This window comes from Stomoxys calcitrans, chromosome 5 (assembly GCF_963082655.1).
Source record: "Stomoxys calcitrans chromosome 5, idStoCalc2.1, whole genome shotgun sequence".
Taxonomy (NCBI): domain Eukaryota; kingdom Metazoa; phylum Arthropoda; class Insecta; order Diptera; family Muscidae; genus Stomoxys; species Stomoxys calcitrans.
The window spans coordinates 64,190,978-64,208,232 of record NC_081556.1 but is presented as its reverse complement, the minus strand read 5'-3'; the positions used below and the strand labels follow the sequence as shown (position 1 = coordinate 64,208,232).

The 17,255-nt window shown below is 40.1% G+C and overlaps 1 protein-coding gene across 1 annotated transcript in view; it reads left to right on the top strand.

Annotated features, from left to right (window-relative positions):
* LOC106094109 (activator of 90 kDa heat shock protein ATPase homolog 1) overlaps nucleotides 1-11,631 on the top strand; it is a 112,016-nt gene extending 100,385 nt beyond the window's left edge. Inside the window, exon 4 of the mRNA XM_059369506.1 lies at nucleotides 11,383-11,631. Coding sequence (XP_059225489.1) covers nucleotides 11,383-11,526 — 144 coding nt within the window. The 3' untranslated portion in view covers nucleotides 11,527-11,631. The remainder of the gene's footprint in view (nucleotides 1-11,382) is intronic.
* The last annotated feature ends 5,624 nt before the right edge of the window (nucleotides 11,632-17,255 follow it).

The window sequence follows — 17,255 nt, the reverse complement described above, 5'->3', positions numbered from 1 at the left end:
TGCATAACTATTCATTGTCCAAGTTTCTTCTGAATGTTTACATTCATTGTTTTGGACTCTTTCCAATAATTTTTCTTCTTTTTTTTCTGATTTTTTTTAGAATATGAAATATGATATCTCGAAAGCAGATCGAGGTACTTGGAATGTTATTATAAATTCGGCGAATGGGACAAGTGTTCGTTCATAGTCAGTTAAAATAAAGTAATCTGGTGTGTTCTGTGATTCACGTTTATTTTTTCTTTGAAATCAATTTGTTATTATCACGCAAACAAAAAGTCAAAAAAAAATTATTTTTTGTAAGATCTTTTTTTTTTATTTTTTCTAAGAAATCTCATGGTGGAAATTTGGGAAATTTTGAGATTTATTGGTGTGATAATAAGCAGTTCATTTTAGGGGAAAAATGAAATATTACATTCACGAATTTTAGCTTCCTGATAAAATTAGCAAATTTTGGCGAAATCAACGTAATTTTAAAATTCTGGAGAAGGCTATCACTTTTCTGAAGAGTGCTAGATCCAGCCTCAGCGGCCTTTCTTTGCTTAAAACCGCAGATCAACCTATTTAGTGGAGAAGGTTTACATCGCTAAATACCTCAACATATCGCCAGGATTATTACTAAGGGCAGAAGTTGTTAGTTTTTGAAATATACAGTTTAGTTCGAATAGAATGAATACCCTTGTTCTTGTAACAACGAAAACGGAAATTAATTTTACAAAAAATACAAAGTCAATGCAATGGACTTCCTTTCCCCAATATGCGTAAAGGAACTCTCTGAATAACGTGGACAATTCTTATTTCCTTTATAGAACTGTCAAATAAACCTATTTTAAGGCTTCTTAAAGTTTTGTGAATAAGGCTGCAACTCAATTTTATTCACATAATCGATTCAAGTTTTTTTTTTTTTTTTTTTTTTTTTTTTTTTTTTTAATTTTATTTCTATTACAACTGAGTATAAAGCTCATAGGTAAGGTTGAAAATAGGGTGCAGATATGAATCTGCCCCATGCCACTATACACATACACCTAAGCCAGTTATCGGCTTGTTATGCGCTCTAAAAACTTAAAAGTAACCTCGAAAAGGATAATCTATGCTGAAATTCCGTGTTACTTACAAAATCCTTAATTGTTTTCCATGTCACATTATTAAGTTGGTTCATGTCTGATATTGTGTCGCCACCTAAGTGCGGGTATCTGTTAGACACGATAGCCAGGCAATGACAAAGGAAATGCTCCAATGTCTCATCATCTTCCCCGCATGCCCTACAAATGCTATCACTTGACGCACCGATTTTACATAAGTGAGCTCGTAGTCCTATATGTCCCGCTATGATACCAACAGCTATACTGACCTTCTTCTTACTTTCTTTCAGTAATAGCCTCGTCTTCTCACGATCTGGATCTCACCATAGGATTTACGCCATCCTACCGACCGTTTAGCTGTTCCACAGCGTTGCATGCGAATTCATCGTCCACCCTTTTAACTCGGACTGCGTCGACTCGAAAGCCTTCGGGTTAACCAAGGTTATTGACGGCAGTCCTCTGGCCTTCACCGCCAAATCGTCTGCTTTCCTCCTTTCGTCTCCTTTCATTCCCCCTTACTACGTTATGGTCCGCCATCCAAATGATGATGTGCCATCCTCAGAGAAGGTGCTAACCTCCAATAAGAATGTTCGTAACCTCACCATCCTGGTTGTTATTGCCCCCATTGCAATTTTACTGTCCTCAAAGATGTTCACACTCGACGTCCTCTCGTTAGCACCACACTACCTCACGCATTCCGTGATCGCCCGGATCTCCGCCTGTAGGACCGTATTATGGTCAGGCAATTTAAAACAGATCTCAGTCTCTCAATGTAGACCCCCAGGCCCACTCTGTCCTCTACGTTTGATCCATCCGTGTAACATGATCTTCCAGATGACAATACTAGGGTTCCGTCAATCCAAGAGTGTCGTCTCAGGTATGCGATCGGAAACCTCTTCCCTTCTTTCCACGTTTCCTATCGTTCCAGCTGCTCCCATCCTCAACCAATTCTCCCATCGCCTTAAGTCTCATAGCCGCAGTGGCTGCCTCACACTTAATCTGTATGTCAATGGGTCGAATATCTAGAATAGTCTCCAGCGCCCTAGTGGGCGTGGTCCTCATCGCTCCGCCTATGCCAAGACAACATGTTCTCTGAACCTGTTATATGGTGCTTATGTTGCACTTTTTCTCCATAGCAGTCCACCAAACTACTGAGGCGTAAGTAAGTATTGGTCTAAACACGCTCCTATAGAGCTAGTGGACTATCCCATGTGTCCCATGGTCCCATATTTTTGCCATGGGACACACAATGTATCCACCTGTTCCTTAGCATATGGTTTATCCAGTCTCTAAGGGCCGGGTCCACCTGGTACTGGTCTAAGGCATATTGGTGCACCCTTAACGTAAGTGAACATTTTGGCATTAAAAAGTATTGTGTTCAAGTGTGTTGCAATCGAGAAGTTTGTTGTTATCAGTTGGAAAATATGTATCACGATGAGCATTAAGGGCTATTATTTGTGCAACTGAATTAAGGTAAAAGAGGTCGTATTCATTTTGATTTGATAACGGAATGAATAATGTGTAGATGATGTGCTTCCGGCCCTGGAAACGTTACGATCACCCTTCCAAGCTGCCAGCTCATGACAGATAAATTGTACTTAATTACGACTATAGTGCCGGGTTGTAGACTTTGGGCCTTAGTTTGCCACTTGTTGCGTTGATGAAGTTCATTGAGATATTCCTGCAACCAACTTCCCAAAAATTTATGTTTTCGCGTGTTCCCAACGTTTTGCCAAGGAGGATGATGTCGATTGTGCAATCGCGTCTCCCTGAGACCTGAGAGACTCCCCAATTAAGAATTGACCAGGAGTCAATGCATTGTCATCACTCGGGTTGTTAGGAATTGGGGTAATTGGCCTTGAGCTCATGATAGGTTCAACTTCTATGGCAATAATTTCCATTTCTTTATAGGTCAGGGATGCGCTTGATATTTCTGTGACCAAAAGACATTTGCGGATTGAACTGCAGCTTCCCATAGACCACCGAAATGCGGAGACCGCGGAGGAAATGAAATGGAAATTAATGGTTTATCTGCGCAATCTTGTTGGATAATTTTTTGAGCTGCTGTAGAAAATAAGGCAATTGATAGTTCTGCAAGTTGATTCCGAGCACCCACGAAGTTGGTAGCCTTATCACAATAAAGATTTTAAATTTTCTCTTCGACTTATAAACCTCTCAAGTGTTCCAATAAATGTATCGGTTGTTAGGTCCATTACTAACTCTAAATGAACTGCCTTTGCAGCGAACAACGAAAAATCAGCTACATAGGCCTTCTGAGGTCGTTTTCATCTAGTTTTAAAGTGAACCCATATTGGACCACAATAGTCACCCTCGTTTCTGTCTGTTGTAGTCTTGGTTTGGCTCTTGCGCGCTGTATACACTTTTGAACTTTGTTTCGGGCCAAGTGCCTTCCCATCGTGAAGCTCAATAGGGCAATGTTTCTCGTCCCCGTGCAGGAAAAACGGGCCGTATGTCCAGTGAGGTGTGTGTTGTAAGTGTTGTGGGTTCAATCCTCTAGATACGATCTCTGCTGGTTGGAACTTACGTGTCTCCATTGTTTAGGTTTCGTGTTCTCTTGAATTGAAACTATTCGATTTGCAACGAATGTGTGAAAGGAGGATGACCTTGAGTTTATCCAGTTTAACACTATTGTTGAGTCATGCAAATGCAAATGTTGACCATGAACATTCCACTAAGGAACAGGGGCAAACTTCTCACTTATCAATGAGTGCAGTTTTACATGGCATAGTACCCCATAAATGTTGCCAGCATTAGGAGGCGAAAACCACCGCTGAAATTTTTTCGGATGATCTCGCCAGGATTCGAACCAAGGCGTTCAGCGTCATAGGCGGACATGCTAACCTCTGCGCTTCGGTGGCCTATTGTTGAGTCAGTCCCGTAAATAGTTGGAACTGTGGCCATATCCAATTCGTGTTTAACCTTTAACGACAGGTTTGCTCCTAACTGTGCAGCACATAATTCTAATCTTGGAAGTGTTTGTTGTTTAAGAGGCGCTATAAGGGATTTTGCGCATAATAGGTATACAATTATCGTTTTATTTGGTAAAAACGTTCTTACATAGATTGCAGCCCCATGTGCCTTTTCCGATGTATCCGTAAAGACGTGAAGTTGTGTGTTGTTAGAAATTTGACCCTTATAGACATGTCGATGTACTTGAAAAGTTTCGAGTTCTTTGATGTTTTCTCGAAAATTTTGCCACAGTGAGTCAAATTCCGAAGGCACATCTTCATCCCATGAAAGATTCAGACTCCATAACTCTTGGACGAACATTTTTGCCTTGACGACTATAGGAGATAGGAGACCGAGTGGGTCAAAAATGTATGCCAAACCTTAAGTGTCTGTCCTCTTGGTTACAGCTTTGATTGTTTCTAGGCTGACCTTGATCTTGAATCGGTCGCTTTTAGGTAAGCAGCTAGTCCTAATGTTTTGGTGTAATCATTTTACTCTGTGGAGAAGTCGTGGCTGACTTCCATTCTGGAATATTACTAAGCAGTTGAGCGTGATTAGCGCTCCACTTTCGTAGATTGAATCCATGTGCCATGACTTGTTGCAGTTGGCGTTGTGTTTCCAAGGCTTTATTTAAATTGTCAGCTCCGCCCAGTCCATCATTAACGTAAACGTTTCTTTCCAAAAAACTAGGAGCTAGAGGAAAACGGATCTTTTTACTCGGCTTATTTCTTTCAAGCATCTGATCGATAGGTACGGTGTTGGTCTGGTTTCATATGTGAGGGTAATCAAGGTGAAATAGCTGATAGGTTCGGTGACATTCTTTCGCCACAGTATTATCTGGTCAGACCTGTCCTTTGGATGAATTGATATTTGTCGCAACATTGTCCGTAGTGAATACGAAACGTAGCAATCGGAAACACAGCAGAATAATGAACAAGTCCTTCTGTTTCGGTGGTCCTGTATGGAGAATATCGTCCAATTATATCCCTGATGATGTTTTCAAGAAAGCGTCGAATACAACTCTCAGCTTGGTGGTGCTACTTTCGGTTCGTAGCACGCATTGGTGAGGTTTAAAGTATTTTGTTCCTTTCATCTTGTTCATATCTACCTTGGTCATGTGGCCCAACGCTTCGTATTCCTCCATGAAGTGTATGTATTGTTGCATCAAAGCGGTGTTTTTTGCAAATCTCCGTTCCAAAGACAGAAATCGATTGAAGGCGATACTATGAGATTCTCCCAGTGAGCTCTTTTCGGCACAGAATGGGAGTCTCACTACGAATCTTCCTTCCTTGGTACGTGTACAGTGCTCATTAAAATGCGTTTCTAACTGTGCATCTTCCGTCTAGTTGCCAGAATCGCTATATCGCCTGGCTCTTGCGGTCTTCTTCAGTCACGACTTCACATATTGCTTGTTGGTAGTTGCCGTTCAGATATCCTGCCGGATTCTACCCAGCCAAGTATTGCATTCTGCAAGACTGGGGGGAGGTTATCAGAGAGTTTAATTTGTCCAATAGCGAGTAACTGATGATATTATTCTGCTCTTAACAGAACATCGATTTTGTCTGGACGGTTGAAGGTTGGGTCTGCTACTGTTATATTTTTGGGAATCGCCAACTTACCAATGTGAATAAGCTGAGATGGTTAGGGAGCAATTATTTGGGGCAACACAAACGCTCTGAGAAATTGTTGGGTCTGGATTGAAGTGTAATGTTGACTGGTTGTTGAATCCTGGTCTGGTTTTTTTCAATACCATTGATTGATATAGATGCTAACCTAGCAGGGAGTCCAAGCCGGGTAACTAATCTTCCTGTGATTAGGTAGACTTGTGATCCTGATTCGACAACCGCTTGCATTCAGTTTCCAAACCATTAGCCCTAACCTCTACCAATGCTGTTCCAAGTAAAACGCTTTCTACTACAGTTGATGGTATGGTGACGAGGGAAGTTGCTTGTTTTGGTGACTGATGCTAGCGACTGCCCTGGTTTAACCTGTGGAAGGTTCTCCTTGTTTTGTGTATGTGGCACTACCTTGTGAAGAATGTTCGAGGTCAACCAGCGTATGGAGCTTTTTCCCACATTTTTGACTGCTGAGGCAGTTTACACACAACCTTTGTTTTTGTACAAGGTTCAGTCGGTTTTTTGGGTTGGACAGTATTATTTCCTTGAATCGATATAATGGGTGAGGATCTCTCTTGCAACTACTGCATTGTCGGCCTTCGAGTTGGCGTTGAGTAGTAAGTGTGCAGGTTTTGGTTTTGTTGAAAGCAGAATTCTCTTTTTATCCCATTGCTTCGAGAATATGGAAGTAAGTTTCGAGGAAGTTTAGGAAATCGCTAAGGTTTTGTAGCTACTTGGGATTTGGAATTGATTGTTCATATTGGCTTTAAATAGGTTTGTCAACATTTTTAACGAAAAGGGGAAAATATGTTGCAGCTATTGTATTACGGATTTTTTAACTATTACTGCTCCATTATTAGATGTTACGCAATCTGAAATGCCTAAAGGACACAACGGTCCCAGGCCCTTCGTGTATTCTTAAATACTGTGTGGACAATTTTGCATTTCCTCTCTCTATAATATTTAATAAGTTTCTGAATACTGGCTAAATACCACCAATTTGGAAAGAATCTTTTATTATTCCTTTATTTAATCGGGTAGTAGAACTGAAGCGTCAAACTATAGAGGAATTGCTAAATTGAGCACAGTTCCAAAATTATTTGACATATGGTGACTGAGTAAATTTCAACATGGCTTCCGAACAAACATCGGCCTACTGTAACAAATCTTTTGGAATTAATTGCAATTGTGAATGATGGGTTTCGAAGTCGATATCATACGGATTGTATTTATACCGACTTCAGCAAAGCTTTTAATAAGGTTAACCATGAATTATTATTATTGAAGTTGCATCTTATGGGTTTTTCCAACGCACTCTTGAACTGGATAAAATCCTACCTAATGGGCAGAGCTCAAATGGTGAAATTGGGCAATGCTATTTCTTAAAAAATTAATGTGACGTCTGGTGTCCCTCAAGCAAGCCATATCAGACCGATTTTATTTACATTGTTTATAAATGACCTGCATAATGCAATACTTCAGTGTGAGGTTCTAATGTTTGCAAATGATGTAAAAATTTTCTATTCTTTTAATGAGGAGGCAAACCAATTCATATTGCAATCTGATCTCAACGAGTGCAATACTAACTTGTTGGATCTTAACACTTTGAAATGTAAACATATGTCATTCTTTCAGCTCAAGAAGATAGATACAAGCTATTATTTGAATGATTGTACAGTGGAGTATGTGGATTCTATTCATGATTTGGGAATCCTGTTGGACCAACGGTTACATTTTAGGACACATGTTTCTCTAATTACGAATAAAGCATATAAAAGCCTGGGATTTATCAAGCGCAGGAGTAAAGAATTTTTGGATCCCTTGAAACCTAAACAATTATATATAATATTTGGGCGTAGTACTTTAGAATATGGGTCTATTATATGGGATCCGGCCTATTCTATTCACTCAAATGCGATTGAGTCTGTTCAAAAACAATTTCTTTTATTTTGCCTCTGGGGGCGTGGCTGGGATCCTCGGGCTCTTCCCTCGTGTGAATTCAGATTAAACTTAATTAAATTACCTACATTAAAAAGCCCACGTATAATGCTAAATATTACATTCCTTCTCTAAATTATGTAAGGCAAAATAATCTCAGATTTCATTTTGAATAGAATTTGTATAAATATTCTGTTTAGACCATCCGTTAGACCGTAACTACCAGCTGCTTCAATTAAGTTATTTTACATCGAACTATGCAAACAATGACCCTTTACGCCACCTCTTTGTTGAGTTTAATAATTATTATAATCTTTTTGATTTCTCTGAAAATCGTGATTCTATTAAAAGAAAGTTAATACTACACCTTTATACATAGTTTTTGTTGAATTTTAATTTGAATTGTATATATATTAAGTCTGTAAGAATTATTTAGTCTATAGGCCTATGAATAAAAAAAAGTGGGTTCCATGACGTTGTCTGGATATCCATGCTTGATAGAGCTGCTAAGCATTGCCTTGTTGTGTCATGCAATCTCTTGAGCGCACTCAACGAGCTGATGCCAGATGGCTGTTCGAGGAGTTTGTTAATTACCGTGGCCACCATATTTCTCCTGTAATAGCGGCAAGCAATTTTCCAGTAATTGCCATGCCGCTTGGTAATTTTCTCTAGTAACCGTAAAATGGGAAACAACATTTGCTGCTTCACCAACCACGTTATTCTTTAGATACCACATTCTGTGAGCGTCGGATATGTTTTGCTCGTGGATGATTCTATTAAATAAATCTGGAAATGATGTCCACTTCATGTAATCGCCATCGATTTTCGTAATGGCGATCGCTGGTAAGGGTAATGAAATTGGCATGGTTATTACTTCGTCATTAGTGGTGTGGCCAGGTTTGTTAACAGTGGTGAGTTTGATGATTGCTGCTTGAACATCTTCTTCGAGGTGGACATACTTTGATGAGTTGTAGCCGGATAGGTCTGGATGGGGATACTTGTCCAGTCCCTCATAGTTAAAGGTTACCAACTGTTGCCATAGGTAATGGTGGTAGGTAATGGTAGCCCTTTTCACCTCGTAGTAGGATTCCTCCTGGTCCTTCAGCTTCAGGCCTTCTAGCTGATGAGTCAAAGCCGCCATTTTACCTAGTGATCGGCTGATGATACCATCATGGCCTCTAGTGGCACCATCCTGGGATGGTTTTATATTCGGGATTGCGGGATCCTGATGGGTTTTGGTGACTGATGCTCGTCTTAGCCTCTCAAGTTCACCTTCTATCAATGCGACGTACTTTTTTGACAAGGACTGAACTTTGTTTTAATAGTCTGACACAAAGTACTCATCCGATGTCTCCACCTCATCCGAACTTCTCAGTTTTGTGTCCGTTGACAGTTGAGTCTCTAATCGTAGTAGGGAGTAATCTTTCGGCTACTGGAGTCCTTACTTAAATTTCTGGTTATGGTAGTGATACCATCGCCGATTTCCTTCAGTTTCTGGAACAATTGAGCTGGGGTTTCCATTATGGTTGCGTTCTGGGAACCAAGGGTATGGTGAGCTGTAAGCCAAAATATGGTGTGTTGGGAGCCAACGGGTATGGTGAGCTGCGAGCCAAAGGATATGGTGAGCTGTACGCCAAAAGAATGTGGTGTGCTGGGAGCCAACGGGTATGGTGAGCTGCGAGCCAAAGGATATATTGGGTTGCCCAAAAAGTAATTGTCGGTAATATAGTAGCAATATAGTCGGCGTTGACAATTTTTTTCAACGGCTTGTGACTCTGTAATTGCATTCTTTCTTTTGTCAGTTATTAGCTGTTACTTTTAGCTTGCTTTAGAAAAAAAGTGCGCGAAATTTTGTTTACATTTGTTTGTTTGGCGTCAATTTTAATATGGGTACCACATGTATTGAAAGAAATTCATTTAACAAACTGAATCAACGCTTGTGATATGCAAACGCAATGAATTCGATCCGTTTTTAAAACAAATCATAACTGGAGATGAAAAATGGATTTTTTACAACAACGTTAGTCGAAAACAATCATGGTCCAAGCATGGTGAACCAGCTCAAACCACTTCAAAGGCTGATATGTACCAAAAGAAGGTTATGCTGTCTGTTTGGTGGGATTGGAAGGGTGTGGTATATTTTGAGCTGCTTCCAAGGAACCAAACGATTAATTCGGATGTTTACTGTCAACAATTGGACAAATTGAATACAGCCATCAAGGGGAAGCGACCGGAATTGGTCAATCGTAAAGGTGTCATATTCAACCAGGACAACGCTGGACCGCACACATCTTTGGTCACTCGCCAAAAACTGAGTGAGCTTGGCTGGGAACTTTTGATGCATCCACCATATAGCCCTGACCTTGCACCATCAGACTACCATTTATTTCGGTCTTTGCAGAACTTCTTAAATGGTAAAACTTTCGGCAGTGTTGAGGCTATAAAATCGCACTGGGTTCAGTTTTTTGCAGATAAAGGCCAGAAGTTCTTGGAGTGTGGAATACTAAATTTGCCAAGAAGATGGCAAAAGGTTATCGAACAAAATGGCAATTATATATTTGATTAAAGTTCATTCTAAGTTTTATAAAAAAATACATTTAATTTTTTTTAAAAAATCCGCAATTACTTTTTGGGCAACCCAATATTTTGATCTCCGAGCCAAAGGGATGTAATAGGTTGGGAGCCAACGGTTATGGCGAGCCAAAGGATAGTAATCGCCTTCTCAAAGACAAAATTCTTATTGCCAAGTCACACCAACGTAATACAAACAGTTGCAGGTCCTACGAGTGTCGCCAAATGTTGGGGTATAAGCTCGTTAGCTTTGCCCTTTTTTGAGAGAAATTCAAACATATGATTGAGTCTATTCTACATCTGTTTTTTAAATATGTTTCCCTATTTATACCAACATATATTTAAAAAGTAAAGAATAGTGAAAAGAAATGGCAACGTAAGAAAGTGTGCCGAAGTTGCTTATGCCGAATTTCTCACTGGCGGTCAACATAAGCATCGAATTCCTTGCTGTGCTATTTGAGTAGCACATGAAAAACAAAGTGTTGGGTTTCATACTGAAAACAATACTTAATGTCTGTCATCGAAGGATTTTTCAATTTTATGCACAACTTCGTGCAGGGCAGTCTCCACCGATCTTCTCTTGACATAGGCATGCTGTTTGTATTTGAGCAGCTCGCTGGATGTCCTACTCTTCATCATGGTGTCCACAATACGTTCCATGGTTTTGAGTAGAGAGGACGTAAGGCTTATAGGCCTGTACGCCTTTGGTGTCCCATAACTTGCATTGCCGGGCTTGGGTATATATACCACCCTTGCCTCCTCCCAGGCTTTCGAAGTATATGCAAGTCCCAGGCACGCTGTGAAAATATTGGCCAGATGGGGCGCCAGATAGTCTGCCTCTTTCTGTAGTAACGCCGGAAATATTCCATCAGGTCCAGGTGACTTAAATGGTTCGAAGCTCCTCATGGATTCCTTCACCATAAATTCCGTAATTATAAACCATCGATCAACATCATTATTTCAAGATTCCTTTTGCCTTTAGTTTTTTTTTAACTAGTTCATAAAAATCCCATCCCAATATATTAATTATTAAATTATATTAAAATTATATCCAATTACATTATTATTATTAAGAAAAATATTCAATTATATATAACCATTTTGCGGATCCAATTTAATCTGATGCCAGGCATATGTAGTTGAATTTAATCATATGAATGTTTTTTAAATCGGGGTTGAATTCTTACAATTATTTTTTCTTTTTTCAGAAACATGGGACGCAAATGAAACTGAAGCAAACAGGAATACCTGCCGCGGAATATGATACAATAAAAGCGAACTGGTACCGATATTATTGGCATAGCATTAAACAAACATTTGGGTTCGGTGTACCACTTGCAGACTTGATATAAAATCATGACTAAATACAAGATTGTCGAACTATCGTAGCACATAGCTTGAAAACATTACAAAATTCGCTCTTAAAAATAAAGATAAAGCAGCAATTTTAAATCATATATTAGGCAAAGGTTATACACTCCTAAATTCACCAGCGTTCGACCGGATGAATCTGTGCTTATAGATGGGTAAAAGGCTAATGTTGCATAAAATGTAAAAGTCGGCACTTTAAAAATTTACACTTTTCTGGTTTCTGATAAATCGGTTTTATTCTTACACCTGTATTCACAAAACTTTATGTCTATTTGAAATAGGTTTATTTTACAGATATCCTTTGAAACTCTATTTTAAGGCTATACTAAGTTTTGTGAATGCGGCCGTTAGTCTTTAAATATTAATGATTAATTTTTAAACATATTTGATGATAATGACGACTTATTCAAGATAATGACAACTTCAAAGTACCTCTAGCCAAAAATCACACACATATATATATATATATATATATATATATATATATATATATATATATATATATATATATATATATATATATATATATATATATATATATATATATATATATATATATAATATATATATACATATATATATATATATATACATATATATATATATACATATATATATATATATATATATATGTATATTTCAAGTCTTCAAGAAATATTTTTTTCACTCCAATTAAACATTTTATAAGCCCGGAATTTAAAAAAATAGTGAAAAATTGGAAAAAAAGAATATATTCAAAATCTTCATGGGCCAAGGATCTGCTAATGATGTCTGGCAAGCGTTGCACCAACAATTAGTGAGTTAGAGTAATCAAATATGTTTGCAAATTTGCTAAATCTTTTTCCGAGTGCGTGAGAGCTATATTCTTTTTAACGGATAGCAGAATATGACGTTTCCACACATATGCATATCAAAGCAAAAGAGCTAATTGAATGAAATTAATTGCGGATAGCTGAAAAATGAGATAAAGGCTGCCGCCTCAATGTACAACAAACTGCTACAACAATAAGTCACTTGACAAATAAATTATGCAGCTATGTTTGTCTAAGAAATCTGAAGGCACAAACATGTATAATCTGGAAGCATGAGTCCTGGATGGGAAGAAATTTTTAATTTGTTGTACTTTTGGCGTCACTTATTTCGTCACCTTTTCTCTATTCATACTTAAGATCTAATTGATGATCGTATACATGGCTGTATTACTCGGCCATGTTGTTGCTGAACACTTGCCTGTGGAACTATCGACCACATCGCTAAACTCTGAAGGATTGCTGGAGACTATAAATCCCCCTGCCACAATCGAGACAGGAGGGGATGGCATCGAAACGGGACCCGACAAGCCCTATGTGGGTGGCTCATCCGGTTGGACTGGGCTCAAGGTGTGCGCCAGTGGGGAAGCACGGAACTCAGAAAGTTATCGACAGCAGCAGTTAGTAAAGAATCTAAGGAGAAATCGTCCACACCGCAAGTGTCCAGTGTCCTGAGGAAGAGTGGTTCCACAGCTTTCTCTCCTGCCCCTGGATGGGTACGGAAGCTTATCATGACAAGTTCTAACGAATCTTGTGAGGATGAACTTCTGGTGGAATCAGAGGACGAGGCTAACACTACCGTGGTGGAAGTTTTGAATCCTGACTATGGTCCGGTTTCTACAGATAAATCTCCACCATTGTAAGGACGCTTCGGCGGCACTAAAGGTCCTCCTGAAAGCATGGGGATTTGACGTGGTACTTATCCAGGAACCATGGGAGTGTGGAGGAAAAGTTCATGGACTAAGAATTCCGGGATTTAAACTTCTCAAGGGTACGGGGAATAGGAGACACAGAGCCCGTATTCTTGCAAAGAGTAGTCTAAATGTTTTTCTTCTTCCTAAGCACTGAAGATTATGTAGTAGCTAGCCTTGAAATAAACAATTCTCATTACTGGCTGGCTTCCCTTTATATGGCACACGATTCAGAGATGCCGCCTTCAAACCCTAAGTCGCTGGTTGAAGGCGCTTCTGTAGGGAAGAAGAGCCTCGTTGTAGAAAGCCTCATTCCCAGATATGGAGAAGTTTGGATGTCAACGAAAGGGGTGAGCTGCTTATTGAATATATTATAAGTTGCAATCTGGCGATTTGTAAAGGGGATAAACTGATGATGACCACAGCTTCTCTGATCATCGTTATATTAGTTTCAGCCTTGGAGTAAATACTGCATAAGTGGTCCCTCGAATAAACAGAAGAAAGTCGGATTGGGATATATTTCGGCACAAATCCTGCATGTCTATCCCTTCTAGATCAGAAAAGGAAGTGGAAACTACGGAGGATATAGACATAGTGGTCAAGTGGTCACGAAGGCCCTGAATGACTCACTTGTGTCAGCATGCCCTAGTTCCCAGCCAAGGGGCAAACAGCGACCGCCAGGTGGACCCCAGAGCTAGTCGGTTTAAGGAAGGACTGCAGAAAACTCTTCAACAGAGCAAAATCCACAAGAGCACCACACGTTAAGGAAGAAGAGGTTGTCACTGTTATGCATTCGGAATCCGAAAATCCTTTGGGCGATAAGAAGTTTGGACTCCTTTAAGTCGCCAGTCATGATGATGTATCTCCGGTAGAATTATAAGCTGTGTCTGATAGACTGGTTTCCTGGCTTAGAGATACTCTGGGTGGAGAGAATGTTTCATTTATAGAAAGCGCAAAATACCTTTATGTTTTGCTGGACAGGAAATCGAATTTCAAATCCAACATACTGTACCACTATTTTTGACAGCCGCACTGAGGACGATACCATCTGTTGCACTGAATTTAATGCTACATCTTATGCCTCTGGACATTGTGGCTACTCTAATTGCAGCGACCACTGCCGTTAGATTAATACAATCCTGATGTTCCAGGCAGTGTGGATTACACCGCTCTGAGCCGCTTTTTGATAAAAGTACTGTACCACTATTCTTGATAGAACCGATTGGAACTACGAAGTAACATAGACTTCTTTACGGATGGTTCCGAACCAAACGACTAGGTGGGCTTTGGGGTGTACTCTATGGATCTAGAACTGGTCATTTCGAAAAGGTTACCCGACCACTGTAGTGCAATTAAGGAAGTGGTGGAATGGTATATATATATATATATATATATATATATATATATATATATAATGTCACAACGACGATTGGCATAGATATTTTCTCAGATAGCCAGTCAGTCATTAAGTCCCTGGACAACGTATTTCTGAACACAAAAACCGTCCTCGACTGCCGCAGATCTCTCATCGAGATGGGTGAGCAGTTCAAAATGCACCTGTTCTGGGTGCCGGGCCACAGAGATATCCCAGGGAACTGTAAAGCGGACGAGCTTGCGAGACTAGGAACTACCTTACAGATTCCAGGGATCCAAGCGACATGTAAGCCAAGTTTTCAGGACGAGGCCCGAAGGACAACGAATGATGGTCACAAAGAGGGGGTGTGAGCATTCCAAAACTATGTGGCCTAATCTAGACTTGAAGAGATCTACTGCTTTGATGTCATTGGCTAGAACAGACGTCTCAGACATTGTGTCCGTCATGACAGGTCACTGTTTAATCGGAAAACATGCTGACAGACCGAAGGTTGCCAGCAACGACTTTTGCAGAAGCTGTGAGGACATCGAAAAAGATGAGACTATAGAACACCTTCTGCGTCTGTGTCTTGCACTAGTAGTCAGAAGGAGTTCCACTTTAGGTTCTCATTTCTTTGAGAACCTGCATGATTTAGAGGATGTGATCATTCGCAAGTTATTGGCCTTTTAAATCGATCTGGATGGTTCAACGGTAGGAAGTAGAAGGCATCTTCCTTCTTCTGTTCCTGTGGTATCACAATGGACGAAAACGTCTTAGTGGCAGATTGCCGCTTAAACCTAACCTACCTCAACTGTAGTGTTCACGTTCTGGATCACCACAAAATCTCCTACACTTAACGAGTTAACCGAACCGCCTTTTCCTCTTGCCCTCTTGTTCTCTTGAACACCCCTATCTTACTCAAATGTTTAACCCTATCCGCATGTGCCACTGGCTACTGTGTTTAGCCAACATTACTACCAAGGTCCTATTCACTCTTTCAAATTGTCCACTTGAGGAGAGTCCACTGCTACTTTCACATGGCCAATGTTTCTTGCCGATAAAATCTCTGAAAACTTCTGCAAATCATACTGGCCGACTGTATTAATCGAAATATTTCAATAATGTTACCTTAACTTCCTTAGTGCTCGTCCTAGAAACCGGGTACAATCTAACGAATTTCGTAAATGCATCTACAATTACCAAAATAAGCTTTCTTTTAGGCTGAAGTGATGGTGGTGGTTTCAAATGATCCAAATGAATTGCGTGGAAAGGCCTAGGCTCTTTCGGATGCTATACAGTTCTTACGATATTCTCCTATCTTCTCCTTCATATGCGCAAATCAGTAGTGGTCTCTCGATCCCTACTAGAACATAAAACCGCAATCCGTTTTTCGTCCTAGTATACACAACACCATTCACTATGTCAAAATCCTTCACATTCCCTTTCTCTAATTTTGTTTTCAACTAGCCTTCTTGTCCCCTTCTCCTTGTCCCCTTCTCCTTGTCCCTTGACAGCGCATCACACGATTGGAAATCTATATCTTCGGACTCAATAGTCAACTACACCCACACTATCCTTTTCGATCAACATGACCCATCCTTGTCCCTGATTTCGATCAACATGACCCATACTTGTCCTGACTATAGTACAGCTATAATTCTCAAGTTTCAAAAACTTATGCAACTTATGCTCCTCCAAAGGCCTCAAGGCAATTACCAAATCATCCATTTAGATAACTATTTCGTTACGATCTAAAAATTCCCTAAATATCCTTGGAAAATAGCCGGTCCATTCTTCAGTCCAAAAGGTAGCTATTGGTTAGGTTAGGTCGAAAAGAGGGTGTTGTTGTGCACTCTAAAAACTATAAAGCAACCCCTAAAAAGAAAATTTTAAGTTAGGAATTCCGTGCTACTTACAAAATCCTTAATTGTTTTCAATACCACTCCCGTAAGTTGGTACTTAGGTGTCTCCACCTAAGTACCGATATCTGTTGGATGCGAAAGCCGGGCAATGACAAACGAAATGTTCCAACGTCTCATCATTTTCCCCGCATGCCCTACACATGCTATCACTTGCTGCACCGATTTTACATAAGTGAGCTTGTAGTCCTATGTGTCCCGTTATGATACCAATAGCTATACTAACCTCCTTCTTGCTTCCTTTCAGTAATAGCCTCGTCTTTTCACGATCTGGATCACCCCATAGAATTTTCGCAGTCCTACCGACCGTTTCGCTTTTCCACAATGTTGCATGCGCATTCGTCGCCCACTCCCTTAAGTCGGACTGCGTTGACCCGAAAGACTTCAGATTAACCAAGTTTATTGGAGTCAGTCCTCTGGCCTTCACCGCTAAATCATCTGCCCTTTCATTTCCCCCTACTCCGTTATGGCCCGGCACCCAAACGATGCGGATTTTGCCATCCTCAGAGAAGGCGTTGATCTCCTTCTTACACTGCAAGACTGTTCGTGACCTTACCGTCCTGGTTGTTATTGCCCTTATGGCAATTTTACTGTCGGTAAAGAGATACACACTCGACGTCCTCACCTTAGCACCACACCACTTCACGCATTCCGTGATCGCCCGGATCTCCACCTGCAGGACCGTATTATAGTCAGGCAGTTTAAAACAGATCTCAG